The sequence below is a fragment of the Haliotis asinina genome, chromosome 16 (genome assembly GCF_037392515.1).
Source record: "Haliotis asinina isolate JCU_RB_2024 chromosome 16, JCU_Hal_asi_v2, whole genome shotgun sequence".
Taxonomy (NCBI): domain Eukaryota; kingdom Metazoa; phylum Mollusca; class Gastropoda; order Lepetellida; family Haliotidae; genus Haliotis; species Haliotis asinina.
Window position 1 is genome coordinate 34711989 of NC_090295.1, and position 17486 is coordinate 34729474.

The window sequence follows — 17486 nt, forward strand, 5'->3', positions numbered from 1 at the left end:
TGATACTTGGCTTGTTCTTCTGTTTGATTAAAGATTTCTGTATGTATTGTCACCATTTCCCACATACAACACCCAGGAAATTTTGAGTATGTCTTTCTTCGTTCCACCAAATTTTAACCTAAAAAGTATTAGGCAAAATCCTCATCTGTTTCTCTTTGAGGCAGTGAGTTGGTTGTCAGCCATTTAATTTAATTTAATTTTTTCATAAGATATATATGTTGATAGTGAGCGAGATGGGTTTCGAGCAAAAACTTAGGTTGATAATTAGATTAACATAGCATGTTTTGGAGCTTTTTTCCCATCATCGGAGACCGTACCTGAACGTATTCTGTAAAGTGAATTGAAAATGAAACATCTTGACAGCACACATCATCACTGAACTGTCCTCTACACTTCTTACTCAAAATAATCTGGCAAACATGCATATAAACCCACAAGGGTCTGGTGAGTCCAAGGGAAGTAATTCTATACAGTGACGAGACCATTCAAAAGGCACCTGATCAGTGTGACGTGTTCAAGCTTTTAACCACTAGGCTACCCTTGGCCCCTTTATCAGCGGCAGCAATATGATGTAAGGCTTAAGAAACAATGAAAAATCTGTTGGTAATCTGTAAATAATAAGATCAACACAAAAAGACAGGTGTTAGACACAGTGTTTATACAATTGTATACAAATCTAATATGCTAGAGTTGGACAATCAATTCAAGTCATACATATAACATAATAGGGTAGAACCATCCACATATATCAAGGCAATTGCCAGGACTGTACAAATACATCTTAACTCTTTTAGCGGACGTAAATGCTGAACCAATCACTGACACTGAGGACTGTGAAGAAATAAAGTTAGATTAAGCGACAGTGGTGTCATGTATTTCATTTGTCATTCATTAGCAGTATCACAGCATGGCAGCGGTCTGTAAATAATCGAGTCTGGACCAGACAATCTAGTAACCAAGAACTTGAGCATCAATCTGCGCAATTGGGAACTGAAGACGTGTCAACCAAGTCAATGAGCCTGACCCAATCTTATGACAAGCATAGTTGCCTTTTATGGCAAGCATGAGTTGCTGAAGGCCTATTCTACCCCGGGACCTTCACGGGTCAGCCCAGGCATGAGGAGCAAATACTCTAACCACTGCAATGTAAAACCTAGAACCAGGACAAAACAGGACTCAAACCCATAGGCACAGGTTTCCAAGGGACACAACTCTCCACAGCAAATTCCTTATACGACTGGGCCACCCGAACCCTACAAATGTCGCAATGACAGCATGACATCAAATGAGACAGATTCATATCTTTCTCAATGATGAGCACAGTAACAGATGCGATTGGAATGAATTAGAGACCCGCTAAAACCTGTAAAAACAGCCCTGATACATGAGGATGATCTGAGATCCCTGAATACACTTTCCCATGAATACGTCCGGTGACGAAGGAAGATTAAATACAGAAATCTGTACACACTCCTGAGAAAACAATATATCCTTTGTTATCACTTGACGTAAACAAGACTGGTGTTTAACACAAAACCACACACGTGACCCCCCATTGAAGCATTCATATTACTTTAAGCTTACTTCCCAAACTAATAATTATTGATCAACATACACACCCTTCAATGTATACCACATCTAATGGCATTCTAAATGTTAGTGAGTCAAAAATGAAGCACTTTTATTGATGACAAAATTCTTGTTTATTAAAGAGCACATATCAATGTAGACTTTAAGCTTGATAATGGCATAATAAACTACATCGAAATGTTGCTCTTTGCACTATTCTGATGATGATGATTTTAAGGGGGTGTCACCCATTTTGTTCTGGGGAGGTAGGGGTAATCAATTTTATACCCATATACGAGGGGGGTCAGCAGTTTTCTACATAAGTATTTTATAAAATATATGCTTAAAACATATGGGAATTGGAAGGAGTGTTCATTGATTTTGCAAATGACATGCAAGGGGGTCACTTAGTTTGCACATACATTCTAAGGGGTTCACTCAGATTGTACATGCCATTAATTATGAACAGTCCCTAATAAGAACAATGAGTGTTAATTTAGCATGGTAGGTATTGAAGCCATCAGCATAACAGAATACATGACAAACACATTTTTCCATCCCAGGCTTAAAAAATCTATGATTACATCAGTATTTACCATTCCATTTGATTTCTGTACAAAACCCCATGATTTCTTTACTCTTACATCAAACAGTATCAACAGGACATGTTACCATTTCGCTAATAGTCAGTGGTTCTGTGTTCTACATCAGCGAATTAAAACAAACATCAACAAATATGTGCTAAAACCTAATGACAGTATCATTGTGACAAATCAGGCTCTGCTGCAGCGCCCTCTGGTGGATCAACAGCAGCATCCCCTTCCGTTTTCAGCTTCTTCTTGGCCCGACTGTCTGCAAGCACCTGCTCAATTGTACGCTGGTCTCTCTTGTTGTGACTTGGGACTGGAAACAGAACATCACACATTCATCTGGCAACATTGATAAATGTGCCTATTGGTTACATGCCAAAATCCTGATTTCGATTTCCCACATGGGTACAATGTCTGGTGTCCCATCCCTGTCTGCAGTGTAAAACCATACTTACTCATTCATTCAACATTAATAAAGGATAATCCTGTGAAATATCATAAGAGAGAGAGAGAGCGAGAGAGAGAGAGAGAGAGAGGAGCATACAGAATTGTAAACCAAAAGTTGCTGTGTTCTGTAGTCTGATTGGTTGAAAAACATGATCAAATGGTATTAGATTCCCGGAAACTGCAAGACTATACACTGCGTATTGACACGAAAACAACTGTTTTGTTGTGTCATCAACAGTGGTGACGTCATTCAAACCATATTATGACGTAAATTTAGAATGACGTCACATATGAGCAACTCCAGATGCTACCATGGGAACCAGCTGAAAAGGCCAACTGATGACACTTCACTGCTGTACCCATACTCGATGTAAACGAATACAGACAGTAAAACCCCTTTGGTTTACTTTTTTGTTTACAATGTCGATAAACATCATGTGTTAGCCAATTTCCAGGTGTTATTGAGTATTTGAAGCACGGGAATATTTCATTTGAAACCTTTGGCTGACGCCGCCTGTTCCAAATGCATTCCCGTTCTTCAAATACTCAATAACACCCGGAAATTGGCCAACACATAATGTTTATCTCCTAAGTGTACCAACAATGATATTCTGTGACAATTATTTTTCCATTAAAACATCATAAAAGCAAGAATATAAGCAACACTAATTCCTCACTCACCAAAACCATAAGACTTGTTGGCAATGGTGGACTTGGCAGCATCCTTAGCAGCTTCCTCACCGATTAGATGTTTGTATTTCTCTCGATAGTTGCTAGAGGGTGCCACCTCCTCATGTTTACGCTTCAAGTTTTGGGCTTCAGACTGAGCTTCTATCTCCTGCCAAAACAAATATCATATCAGTTTGTTACACTGACTTCATTTTATGGCCTGACCTCTCACGTCTTGGACTTGGTCAGAAAATACTACGAAAGTTGTCTCAAGTTAAAACTCTCGAATATACTAAATTTCGATGGATGTTTCAAAACAATGGGTAGATGAAAACATTAAAATATTTTGACTATACATTTTTGAAAGACAAATATGTTTGTCTTGACGCCATGACCAAACACTATACAACATGTCTGACAATGCGCCCGACAAGGTATCCAACAATGCATCCGACATGTGCGACAATATGCCCGACAACACATCCATCTAAACATGAATTGCTTTTGAGTACAGGGGCAGCCATGATGCTACTAACGTCTTGTGTACAGCTGATCAAACATTTCCAACTCCTTCAAATATTTTGGACTGGGAGAGCTACATAATTTCACTGCATAATTCTATAAAAGCAATGATAAAACTGTTGTTGTCACATGACTGTTTGGGCACCTTTTGTTTGGCAAGTTCTTTCGCCTTCTCTGGGTCCCATTCCATTCCTCGTCTGTATGCTGCCAACTCATCATCCGTAGGAGCAAACTCCTGAAAAATGTGACCACATATTCTTTTACTGATTTTTTTACCAATGCCATCACAATATCATCTGCAGGAGATAACAGAAATTAGGCTTTAGACATTGTACTCATGTGGAAATTCAATCACTGCACCCCAGTTGAGTAGATTGATGCTCATGCTGTTGTCAAAGCCACCGATACTTTTGCTGTGCCAGTCCTCTCCTATTCCTTTGGAGTAGTTGATTGGACCAAACAAGACATCCAGAGTCTTAACCGCCTGACCAGAAGGATCATGTCTGATAACAGAGCACACCACCCTCATTCCTCTCTCAATCGTTTATATATGCCAATCAATTCTGGAGGTCAGGGTTTCATTAATGTGGAGGCTCTTCATGACAGAATTTTCTTGTGTACTTTTGCACATATTTATTTATTGGATGATCCTCTGGTGATGCACATCAAGATTCATGATGAAAGCAAGGAATTCCACAGCTATTTTAAGTGAGCCGAGGTTGTTAGACACAATCTGAAATTTGAGATTGATATTGTTGATGGCGATGTACTGCTGGATGGTACAGCGATGGGAGTAAACCAGGTGAAGTCCTTTACTAAGTCTGCCCAGAGTCGGTTCTTTGTGGAGAAGATGTCTGAGAAGACATTGTATCGTGTGTACATGCAGTGTGTGGAACAGAACAGCAATCCAACCGACTCCTTCGTCTGGATGAAGTAGGCTGGTCTCAAAATGTGACACTGAGGGCTTCCTTTTTGCTGCTCAGGACCAGTCACTTCCCAGTCGCAATAATCAAATTGTGATTTTTAATCAAAATGTTAACATGAAATGTCGTTTTTGCAATGAATTTACAGAGACTTCCTTGGCACAAACAGCATACCTTAAATGATGGCATGGCTTGCAGCTTTTACCATCGTCTCCGTCATGCCTGTGGCTTTGACCCCGAGGTCAATCCTGAACATGTCCAGGGAGTCCTGGAAAATGATGCTTTCAAACTTCTCTGGAATAGGCCAATATACAGCCTGAGACGAATTCCAGCCAATAAACCTGATCTTGTCCTTTTTGATAAAGCCAATGAAATTATTTATATCATTGAATTTTCTGTCCCTTTTGACTCTAATGTGATTGGCAAGATTCAGGAAAAGCATGATAAATATGTGGACCTCGGCTTTGAAATGTCTCGCTTGCATCCCAAGTACACTGTCTTCAGGCTCCCCATTGATCTCGGTGCCCTTGGTTTGGTACCTCCTGATCTCTGGGCGCTGATCAGGAGAGTGCCTGGGTTCTCCACAGGGAGCACAGCCCTTCTGACAATCTGGGTAATGCCGAAGGCTGCAGTGTTGGGGAGCCTTCACATTCTCCAGAAAGTTCTTGGTGGGTTCGACTAGGCAGCGTTTCCTGGGAGAAGTCCCATTCGCTGTCTGGGCTGCGTGTAGAGTGGGCGAGGACCCTGAGTTGATGATGAGCCTTACCAACCTGACTGTGCCAGGATCACCCGAACCCTCTCTGCTGCATATCTATCTTAATCTGTAAAACATAATAATAATAATAATATTGAGACTCATTAGATAGCTGCTATATGCACATAAAACTAAAAATATGAACAACTGTTGGTGACTATGAAACAGATGAGTCCTTAAGCCAGATATAGAGGTAGTCAAGGAAGGAGTGCATCTGAAGACAGTTCCAAAGCCTATATGAAGAATTTGGCACCAAACATCTTCCACTTGCAGGAAGGTACAGAAAGCAGGAATCTGTTGGCTAGGAAATGGTTTCTAGAAGGTTGATACACTGCTTTAAGTGTTTGAAGATGTGGAGAAGTTTGGCAGACAAGACAAAGCATAAGTACCTTCTTCCACAACATGACATATCTGTCTTCTTCCTCTGTGCCAGTCCTCTCCTATTCCTTTGGAGTAGTTGATTGGACCAAACAAGACATCCAGAGTCTTAACCGCCTGACCAGAAGGATCATGTCTGATAACAGAGCACACCACCCTCATTCCTCTCTCAATCGTTTATATATGCCAATCAATTCTGGAGGTCAGGGTTTCATTAATGTGGAGGCTCTTCATGACAGAATTTTCTTGTGTACTTTTGCACATATTTATTTATTGGATGATCCTCTGGTGATGCACATCAAGATTCATGATGAAAGCAAGGAATTCCACAGCTATTTTAAGTGAGCCGAGGTTGTTAGACACAATCTGAAATTTGAGATTGATATTGTTGATGGCGATGTACTGCTGGATGGTACAGCGATGGGAGTAAACCAGGTGAAGTCCTTTACTAAGTCTGCCCAGAGTCGGTTCTTTGTGGAGAAGATGTCTGAGAAGACATTGTATCGTGTGTACATGCAGTGTGTGGAACAGAACAGCAATCCAACCGACTCCTTCGTCTGGATGAAGTAGGCTGGTCTCAAAATGTGACACTGAGGGCTTCCTTTTTGCTGCTCAGGACCAGTCACTTCCCAGTCGCAATAATCAAATTGTGATTTTTAATCAAAATGTTAACATGAAATGTCGTTTTTGCAATGAATTTACAGAGACTTCCTTGGCACAAACAGCATACCTTAAATGATGGCATGGCTTGCAGCTTTTACCATCGTCTCCGTCATGCCTGTGGCTTTGACCCCGAGGTCAATCCTGAACATGTCCAGGGAGTCCTGGAAAATGATGCTTTCAAACTTCTCTGGAATAGGCCAATATACAGCCTGAGACGAATTCCAGCCAATAAACCTGATCTTGTCCTTTTTGATAAAGCCAATGAAATTATTTATATCATTGAATTTTCTGTCCCTTTTGACTCTAATGTGATTGGCAAGATTCAGGAAAAGCATGATAAATATGTGGACCTCGGCTTTGAAATGTCTCGCTTGCATCCCAAGTACACTGTCTTCAGGCTCCCCATTGATCTCGGTGCCCTTGGTTTGGTACCTCCTGATCTCTGGGCGCTGATCAGGAGAGTGCCTGGGTTCTCCACAGGGAGCACAGCCCTTCTGACAATCTGGGTAATGCCGAAGGCTGCAGTGTTGGGGAGCCTTCACATTCTCCAGAAAGTTCTTGGTGGGTTCGACTAGGCAGCGTTTCCTGGGAGAAGTCCCATTCGCTGTCTGGGCTGCGTGTAGAGTGGGCGAGGACCCTGAGTTGATGATGAGCCTTACCAACCTGACTGTGCCAGGATCACCCGAACCCTCTCTGCTGCATATCTATCTTAATCTGTAAAACATAATAATAATAATAATATTGAGACTCATTAGATAGCTGCTATATGCACATAAAACTAAAAATATGAACAACTGTTGGTGACTATGAAACAGATGAGTCCTTAAGCCAGATATAGAGGTAGTCAAGGAAGGAGTGCATCTGAAGACAGTTCCAAAGCCTATATGAAGAATTTGGCACCAAACATCTTCCACTTGCAGGAAGGTACAGAAAGCAGGAATCTGTTGGCTAGGAAATGGTTTCTAGAAGGTTGATACACTGCTTTAAGTGTTTGAAGATGTGGAGAAGTTTGGCAGACAAGACAAAGCATAAGTACCTTCTTCCACAACATGACATATCTGTCTTCTTCCTCTTGACCAAATGAGAAGGACGTCAATCCTGCTACGTCTGCCACTTCATGTCTGAAACAATTTTATCATTGATCATATTTAAAATCAACAGATAGAGCATCAGCTTGTTTATAATCATTTTCTTTCAAAAGACACAACTTCATCTTACAATCTTGCTGAACACTGAATTGTCTAGTGAAGACACTGTTGTTTACAGGGCACCACCATACAGCTGGAATATTGCTGGCCAAACATGACAAGATACAACACATAAACAAACCAAAACCACACACAATAATTAGAATATGAGAGTAAGCATTGTTTGTAGAAAAGTATAGAGTCTGCACCCATTGTCTTAAGGGAACTTGTGGTGTCTACTTACACAATAGCTCGTAGTACTTTGTCCATAGGTTTAAACTTGTACTTTTGTTTTGAACTGTCTTTGATGAATTCATGGATCTGTTTCTGCATCTAGATCCAATAAAAACAAACAAAAATATCATGTGATAGGAAAAATGGTTACCATGGTTACAGACATTGTTCTCTATAAGAGCCCATTGAAATTCAATAAGGCAGAGTGTGTCTAGCATTTCAGGAGAATATGTGAGCAAGTGTTATTTTGCATAATTGTTGTCATTATCAATGCAGTCTTGTTTCTCACTTGCTGCCTGATGCTGATCACTGGGGCTAATTACATATACTGCATGTTCACTTGCTGGTTAACAGGAGTAAGTGAATAGTGATTAACGCTGCATCAGCTATGTTGCGGCTATTTGTGGTGTTAGGAGCTGTGTTACAGAGCTGTGCCAAAAAAGACTTGACTACCCTCTGTAAGGACAGCAGAAATAAATTTTGAGACCAAATCTATAAACAATACTGAACACAGGTTGCAGAAAATTTTGATGTCACACAGGGTGCATGTTCTCACAGAAGTTAACCTTGTGTCATAGCTAGAACTACCCTACATTGTTCATGTAATAAAAATGTGTTGTGATTTCTGATCAAGTGGATAAAATAACAGAACATATTTGTATCTCATTTCTGCTTCTCATGGCTCAATATAATCATTTACCAAGAAACAAACAGGCTGACCCACAAACCAATGCTTCTCACCTTCTCACGAAATACATTCAGTTTCTGTTTTTCCTTTTCCTGCTGCTTCTCAAACAGCTCCTTTTGCTCTGAAAAAACAGAAACTCCACAATGGCTGATGTTTACGTCTATAACAGTAAGGTGAGTAGATATTACACAGTCCACAAATTCGTGTTGTTTTGCTTTATGTTATAACCTGTTAAGGTTTAACCTGACAAAATTAATTATGTAATTAACTGGGAACATCCTTACAGTAAATAAGAGGGTCCTGCAAGGAAATGGTGTGGTTTAGTGTAGTGTTACATTTGACAATCACAATGAATGTTGTTGAGAATCTCTTAGGATGTTTGTTTCCCTTTGTTGTGACTGTCATGTGTGAACCATATATCTGCATCATGTAATATTTTGACACTCTCTGTCAACAAAACTGGCTCCATTCCTTAGAGAATAGATGTCAAACGAATACAAGTGTTCTAGTACAGATACCTGAATGTGGTCTAGCACATCGAAATGTTTCCATATTACATAACAGTATGATTTCGCAATATTTGGGAATAATTCTGCATTACTCTTTCAAGTAATGATGTCTTATAGTTTTCCTTTGGACATCTGTTGCCATAACATTGCCTGATATAAAGGAAAATATATATACACGTTTCAATACAACTTCTACTAACTGAAAATTAGTTCATGACAATCTATGCGTGACACTGACAGTCCAGCCAGTCAAGAGTCACGATAAAAACATGTCAAACTTTCTCGTGTTACGTGTAACATGCCATAAATCTAAGATCGAAATTATTACTGAGTAATTGAGTCATTCTGCGCCACTCCAAAGTAACAACCTTTAGCTTTCTTTTTCTCTGCATCGCCAACTGACGGCGGCTTTTGCATAGAGCCTAAGATAGATCCTAACAAGTCCATGCTTTTCTGTTGTTGTTGCCAACGTGATGTACAAGAAACATAATTTGTTACTTTTATTTTCTTAAAATTCGAAACGTACGTGTTTTTGTTTCAAAGTTTTTATTACGACAAAATCAATATGTATCTTGGAGATATTCATGGAATACTAATTTTCCTTTGCTAGAAATAAAATTGTATTGCTAGAACATCATGTTAAACTATTCAGTGCGCACCTGTCGTGCCCTTCACGTTCAAGATGGTGGTCTTGAGTGTCCTTAGGCCCTCTATGCAGGGGGGCCGTTCGCTTCTTTTGAGGGCCTGTACTCGGGCACAACTGCTTGCAAACACATCTAAGACACCAAGTACAGGTACATTTGCAATGGTATTGGAATAAGCAGGGAAAGGCAATCTTGTTCATATCAATTCTGACGCGGGCACCGGTTGAGTTCCATAAATATGATAAATACATAAATATATATATACAGCGTATTGCATGTATGGTTTCGGTTTATCTACTGACATAAACTGTAGGACGACCTCAGACTTTGCCGATTATCTTTCCTAGTAAACCATGATCTGTCTTGCTAATAGTCCTTCAGTTTGGCGTAGTCTTTGCCTACTTTGATAGAATTTTAATCAGTAAATTTTGCCAGGGTTTTGGTTCAGCCCATCAAAGGTTAGAATGTGGCACACAATTTCTGACATTCCCCCATCAGGTGTGAAAGCCACCTGACTAAAGTGAGCAATATTTCACTGTTATTGGAATTTTGCTAACTGCAATTTACAATGAGTTGCTGCTATCACAACACCATTAGAATGGGCCACTCTTAACATCCCCTCCTTTGGTCTGAGGAACTGACAAGCCTTTGCTATAAAACACATTTTTTCTATCCATGGGGAGCTGACATCTTTTCTATTAACCTACCTTCCCAATCCATAGGGAGATGACACATCTTTACCATAAGGGGCGGTTGGGTAGCCTAATGGTTAAAGCGTTCGTTCGTTACACCGAAAACCCGGGTTCGATTCCCCATATGGGTACAATGTGTGAAGCCCATTTTCTTGTGTCCCCCGCCGTGATATCGCTGGAATATTGCTAAAAGCGGCGTTAAACCAAACTCACTCACTCACTCACTCTTTACCATAAACACAAATTAATTATCCTTAGGGTTAGGTTATATATAAAGTTCCTAATGTTATAGTGTCACTGTTATTGATGACATAAAGGAACACAGTATGGATTACGTCACATCACGCAACTGATAACATTGCCTGATATAAAAGGAAAACATGATGCACATGGGTACATCATGTTGTAGATGCTTAGGTATTAGTACTATGAATGTAATGAATAAAACATTGTAATATCATGACAGAGGAGATGTCCAAGGCAAAGTAATGTGTTTGTGTTGTTGTTGTTGTTGTTGTTGTTGTTGTTGTTTCAAGAAATTAGCCTAATAAAGTTATATCAAAACTGTGGTTAAAAAGTGTACATAAGCATGATAAATGAAGGCATTTTTGTCTTATGTATGTGATATATCTTCATATATCCACACATAAACAGAACATGGAATTCATCTTACACCTAATGTAAACCATTACTGTGACAAAAAGAACAAATTATATCAGCATAACTGATGATTTTATGCCTTCCCAACTCAGACGCTAAACAGTTTATATAACAATTTAGGTACTAATTTCTGTTTATGCAATAAACATGAACTGAAGAATCCACTGAGTGTATGATCAGTGATACTGTTCATGCATTCATTTAAGCAAGATATTGAGACAATATGTGCTTTGTTCTTAAAGTTGTAGTACGGCAGATGGGAGACCATAAGAAAACCTTGGAAGTTGTGCCTTCCCGCTTTGAGTGGGAGCGATGGAAGGATGACATGGTTTGTAGATATTTGGGTTTTTTTAAGTTTAATTCTTTTTGTTGTTGTTTTAACCCTAATTGACTTTGTGATTTAGAATTCTTTCAGCAGGACCCATGAAGGTATGGGGTAGAATAGGATTTCAGCAACACATGCTTCCCATAAAAGGCGACTATGCTTGTCAGGATCAGGCGGTCAGATTTGCTGACTTGGTTGACACAAATCATCGGTTCCCAATTCCACAGATCAATGCTCATGCTGTTGATCACTGGATTGTGGTCCACACTCGATTATTTACAGACTACTGCCATATAGCTGGAATATTGCAGAGTGCAGCATAAAACTGAAATCACTCACTCACTCACTTTCGGCAGCTGCTGAAATAAGGATTGGTTATAGAATACAATTAGCTTTCAGATCTATTTATTTACCTGGGTACTGACTGCTTTTAAGTTTTCCTAATCATGGTAATGGTATTGAAATATGTCTTATCTACATTTCCTAAAGTCATAAAAATCTCTGAATTAAATTTTTCGTGGACAAAATCCTTCTCTCAAAAAGGAGCTTAACCTGTTTGGAAATCATTCTAATAGGAAACATTTGCTTCTTGCACATTGTAATTTATGGCAGAATGTGTGAAAAAAGTACACTTTCATTTCTTAATGCTGTTAGCATGCAGGGCCTCACAGAGTGACTTGGTAGGCATAGGTAGCAACCTTTGTGACATGAGGGCCTGAAATCTTTGAACCGTAGCGAGAACTAAGATGCGTTTTTTAATGAGATTGGATTCCCCAAAGTCACAAGCTCTCTCTAATTTTAGCTCGTTTTTTGTTTTTGTTTCAACCAGTGAAGATGCAGATGAGAATTCTTCTTCAGCATCCTATCCATTTTTGTTACAGGCGACTAATGTCATAATAATCTCTTAACTGAATATTTTCCTGACAAAATCCCTGTCAAAGAGAGGCATTGATTATTTGGAAATCATTTTACTGGGAAACATTTGCTTCTTGCACATTGTAATTTATAGTAGAATGTGTCAAAAAAGCTTACTTAATGCTGTTAGGATACAGGGCCTTACAGAGTTATCAAAAGACTATCATTGTCATAAGTCAGTGTAAGAGCATGGAAGTTAATGTCAGTCATACCTGGATGTCATCTTTGTGAAATGAAAGTACCCCTTGTGGCTAATTCACCAAATTCTCTAACTTTCAGCATTTCTTCATCGTTATTGGCATGGTACCAATGTTGGCACTGATCTTCTATGCCAATGTCTTCATAGGTGAGTTTATGTATCCAACAAATTTTGAGAGACAAGAGCAGCTACAATTTTTGTAATGGGGATTTCTTCATGCTGAATATCATGCACAAGGTTATGGCAGATGGTTACCCACAAGGCAGATGGTTACCCAAGTCAGCAGTTCTATTAACTTTTAGGTCACTGTACAGTTGTGATTCCTTTTGTCCAGTGAGGGTCCTGGGGTAGAATAGGCCTTCAGCAAACCCGTGCTTGCTTTAAGAGGCGACCATGCTCGCTGACTTGGTTGACACATGTCATCGGTTCCCATATCGATGCTCATGTTGTTGATCACTGGATTGTCTGGTCCAGACTCGATTATTTACAGACCGTCACCAACATAGCTGGAATATTGCTGAGTGCGGTGTTAAGCTAAACACACTCACTCACTTGTCTCATTTTATCTCTTTTGAGTACATGGCCTTGTTTTAGAAGTTTTACTGCCACATTGCTCTCTAATTCTCTTTCAGTTTCTTTTCTACATCACTGGTTTATGAATGACGTAGCACTACAAATGCTTTGTGATTAGGGTCCTAGGACTCAAGACTATAGTATGACATCAGTAGATAATTGTACATTCTTTATGAACTTATGAAAAGTCACTGATGTCCAGGATGTGGAGAGGCAGTAGGGTGGTGGTAAAAGTGTTTGCTCCTCACAAGGAGGACCTGCGTTCAATTCCCCACATGGGTAAAATAAATGAAATCCATTTCTGTCATCCCCTGCAGTTATATTGCTGGAATATTGTTAAAAACAGTGTAAAACCAAACTAACTCACTCCAGGATGTGGAGAGTCATCTGTTTCAAATGTTTGTCCAAGTGAACGCGAATTTTATGGAATCCGTCGCACAACAAGTATCTGCTCTGAATACCCAGCTTGTGACTAATGGGATTGGTCAATGACTTGGTAGACATGTAGCATCATGGCCTGAGATGTTTGTTTGAACAGTAGCGAGAACTATGATGTGTTTTTTAATGAGATTGTTTTCCCCAAATCACAAACTCTCTCTAATTGTAGCTCGTTTCATGGGATTGGGTGATCAGGCTCTCTGCCTTGATTAACACATGTCATCCTATCCCATCGTTTTGTAGTACAGTGTCCATGCTGTTGATCACTAGATTGTCTGATCAGGACTCAGATATTAACAGACTGCTGCTATATAACTGGCATATTGTTCAGTGCAGTGTTAATCAACAATCTGAAAAAAAACCCAGCAAATTCCAAACCAGACACTATGGTTACAATTTGATTCCTATGATGATCCAGTTTTGATCGCAGTAATGGAATCTTTTTTTTTTTGCATCAGTGACAACTTGGTGCAGAGCAACTAATTTGTATGACGTTATTTTTGTACAGGACTTAAAAACTTACTAAGAACCAGTCAATGTTCTTGTTCCTATTACAGGTCCTGCTGAGCTCTCTGACATCCCTGAAGACTATGAACCCAAACACTGGGAGTACCATAAGGTAGGAATGTTTATGTATCCATGATGTTGTAACATCAGTACTATACTGATACAAATATACAGTGTCATTTAGAAAGTAGTCAGATATAAGACGTTATATTTTAGATTAGACTTTTACTTTTATCAAGAAAATGTAATCCCAAATATGACATTACACTTGACCACTTTCTAAATGGAACTGTATATTCTTAACTTTCAGCCATGTGAGCTGTGATTTTCACACTTCAGTGATGTAAAAATGTCATGAAATATCTACTTTCAGAGTCCTATAGTACGCTTCTTGGCTAAGTACGTCTACGAATCACCAGAGCAGAGATACGAGAGGACACTTCATATTTTACATGAACAGAATGAGAAAAGAAAATTCAAGTGAGATTTTTATATGTTTGAAAACAAAGAAGAACGGATCTGTGATTTGAAAAATGGGACACTGTTGATGCCACAGTTTGAATCATTTAATTATTATTTGCATAAGCCATGCATGATCTGCTAATAATAGATCTGAATCCTACTTTATAACCATGGTCCGAATTTCAGGAAGAGATTGTGCTGCAGTAATTGCAAGTCTGTTTTCAAGTATTGACGTTGCAATCACCATAGCACTGTGACCCTTTGTTGAGCAGACGGTGGGGTAACTTAATGGTTAAAGTGTTTGCTAAACAATACTTAACTTCAGATATTACCATTTAGGTAAGATCAGGTCCTCTGGCATCCTGTGCTTGTCATACAAGTCGGATTCAGTTGTCACAGTACACTGGCATGCACTTATTCTTCATAATATCAATTTCTGTCAAGACTCAATCTGTGAAGATCCAGGTTGGAATTGATCTTCATTAGCCCATGCCATTGATTGGGTGGTCAGGCTTGCTGACTTGGTTGACACGTCATCCTATCCCATTTGTGTAGGTTGATGCTGTTGATCACTGGATTGTCTGGTCCAAACTTGATTATTTACAGATATAGTCATATAGCGGAAATATTACTGAGTGCTCTGTTAAACAACAAACCAACCAACTGGTCAAAACTTCATTATTTTATGGGCCAACTTGGTGATCAGTCAGCACAAATAGTATTCAACTATACTATAAAACATTTCATTATTTCAGGCTTCTGGACCAGAAAGTGAAGGATCTCATGAGTTCCCGGCAGGACTACAAGGGCTGGTACTATGTACCCATGGATAAATCCCGCATCGACCGAGCTAAGGAAGCGGCAGAATACGACCGCAAACTGCAAGGAACCCGATAACTCACATGAACAGTAGACAATGACACTTATGCCATGGCACTTTTTCTTATTGTTTCCGTTGAGGATTCCATGTTCCTAGTCAGCTTGCTAACCCTGATGGTGGTTAAAAAGCTGATCAAGTCTCGTAGAATTTAAGCTTTTAGAAGCAAATGAATGGGAAGTGTTTTCTACTTATCTGATTGATACATATTTTTCCAAACATTTGTCCATGGCTGAATTGTTTGTGTGGAGTTCCACCATTTCAGAGGAGGAATCATTTTGTGTGAAAGTGGTAGGTGTTACTTTCTTTAAGAAAGTGGCATTCTGTATATATATTAAACATTTAACAATGTAATTGTTTTGTTCTTGAGGACCATATGTTGTTTGATCCATCCAGGCATGGTCATCAACACTTAGGAAAGGTGTCCAAATCATCACCTATAAACCCAGAAAGGGATGTAACGCGCACAAAGTATCCTTCTTCATAGGTATATGGATATCTGTGTATGCTTTTTGGACCCAGGACATATTATTTTCAGAAATACAAGCCCCTGTAAATAGCATCAACACTTAAAAAACATGTCCAAATTACTTCCGTGATAAAACTATGGGGAAAGTGATCGATAAATGGTGGGGAGGACGTAACTCAAAACAGAATGTTGAGTCGAGAACTGTAACTGCCCACTTCAGGCTTTCCTCCTTTGTATAGCTCAACATTAAAGGGCCCTTTAGATTTTCTGTCACGGTATTTGGTGTTCACAGAATCATTCCAGTTACAGTGGAAGCTGGCAAGTTGTCAAGTTGTTAACACCATCATAAAATCCCATCTGTGCATTGTTACAATTATCATCAGAGCTTCTAATCTGGCTCATTGTCTAAACCGGGTTATCTGTCCCACCCCAGTGAGTGCTGGTTTAGACAGCTTCCACTGTATACTCAGAATGGTCTGGACAGTAGGCCTGTGTGCTTTTTCTGGAAATTGTGTGTTGTATGAAGATTGGGTGGTTGGGCTTATGCATGCATGCACAAAATGTGTGGATGAATTATAAATAATGTGATTGTCTGGTCCAGAATCACATCATAGAGTAGGATTATTGGTGAGTGTGACAGTAACAAACACTCAGTTCTTTTGTTCCACACTAGTATGAACAGTGGTTACAAAGAAGCACAAAACTACAGTGGAAGCTGTATAATCCGGCACTCATTGGGACTGAAGAAATCATCCATTTTAGTCAATGTGCTGGATTGTAAAGCTGATGATAAATGTACAAGCCACTGAAGGAACCATTTTATGCTGGTGTTCACAACTTGCTGGATTACACAGATGCTGGTTTTGACAGCATCCACTGTACTGTTCAAGGCCACATCAAATGCAGCTTTGACTTATGCAAGAAAACCAGTACTTGAAACAGCCATATCGGGTACACATTTAATTGCAAAACAACAACAGCTTTGAAGTGTGAGAAATGAATACTTTTATTTCAACCACGTAATTGATTGTGTATGTAATACAGAGAAATATACATCAGTGTCTGTTCATGGTTTCAGGATAATATATATACAGATAAAACAAATGCAGCTCAAAAGATGTTAAGGACCAGCTGACTCTCTGGTTATTCTGTGATTCCATGACAGATTAACTATCGCAATATGAACAACTGACATCCTTAACTCCTTTTGAGTAGCATAGTATGTCACTCAACAGCAGTGGTATAACATACATAAAACACTGAACTGCACTTTCTAATGTAACTGAATTACAAACATTTGCATTAAGTTGCACAAGATACTAAATCAAAAGTTCTGCCAATTAGATGTTAATATCCAGAAATAAACTACAAACAGCTGGAGGAATATGAAGACACGCATTCATAATTTTTATCAATTTTGCAATTTCATCTGGGACATAATGGTGTTGAATTAATTTCTTTTCTATTTTTTTCAGAACTGTTTTGCTCATTTAAACCTATGTAGATATGTATGATGACGACTACCAAGGCAATCAAGTGATAACTGTTTGCTTGACACAGAATACACACAACAAAAATATTGAGATGGTAGC

The 17486-nt window shown here is 39.2% G+C and overlaps 2 protein-coding genes across 2 annotated transcripts; one reads left to right on the forward strand and one right to left on the reverse strand.

The window, feature by feature from the left end:
- Positions 1-635: 635 nt before the first annotated feature.
- Positions 636-9613, reverse strand: LOC137267983 (sperm-associated antigen 7-like). Its single transcript, XM_067802444.1, has 7 exons — positions 9502-9613; positions 8678-8745; positions 7947-8035; positions 7552-7636; positions 3943-4032; positions 3288-3444; positions 636-2472 (listed from the first exon to the last, which is right to left on the reverse strand). Exons 1-7 carry the CDS (start codon positions 9578-9580, stop codon positions 2330-2332), a joined length of 711 nt encoding a protein of 236 aa, XP_067658545.1. The 5' UTR covers positions 9581-9613; the 3' UTR covers positions 636-2329.
- A 128-nt stretch (positions 9614-9741) lies between these two features.
- Positions 9742-15774, forward strand: LOC137267984 (NADH dehydrogenase [ubiquinone] 1 beta subcomplex subunit 5, mitochondrial-like). The gene is made up of 6 exons (XM_067802445.1): positions 9742-9927; positions 11372-11457; positions 12649-12715; positions 14137-14198; positions 14460-14566; positions 15304-15774. The coding sequence occupies exons 1-6, from the start codon at positions 9816-9818 to the stop codon at positions 15443-15445; spliced, it is 576 nt and encodes a 191-aa protein (XP_067658546.1). The 5' UTR covers positions 9742-9815; the 3' UTR covers positions 15446-15774.
- The last annotated feature ends 1712 nt before the right edge of the window (positions 15775-17486 follow it).

Bases quoted from the DNA above. Each gene is read 5' to 3' on its own strand.
- LOC137267983 (XM_067802444.1), bottom strand. From the start codon at position 9,580: ATGGACTTGTTAGGATCTATCTTAGGCTCTATGCAAAAGCCGCCGTCA. The intron at 7,637-7,946 runs GTAAGTAGACAC...AAATTGTTTCAG, and splicing joins AAAGTACTACGAGCTATTGT to ACATGAAGTGGCAGACGTAG. The intron at 2,473-3,287 runs GTGAGTGAGGAA...TTCTGTTTCCAG, and splicing joins CAACAAGTCTTATGGTTTTG to TCCCAAGTCACAACAAGAGA.
- LOC137267984 (XM_067802445.1), top strand. From the start codon at position 9,816: ATGGTGGTCTTGAGTGTCCTTAGGCCCTCTATGCAGGGGGGCCGTTCG. The intron at 9,928-11,371 runs GTACATTTGCAA...TTGTTCTTAAAG, and splicing joins ATCTAAGACACCAAGTACAG to TTGTAGTACGGCAGATGGGA. The intron at 14,199-14,459 runs GTAGGAATGTTT...ATCTACTTTCAG, and splicing joins AACACTGGGAGTACCATAAG to AGTCCTATAGTACGCTTCTT.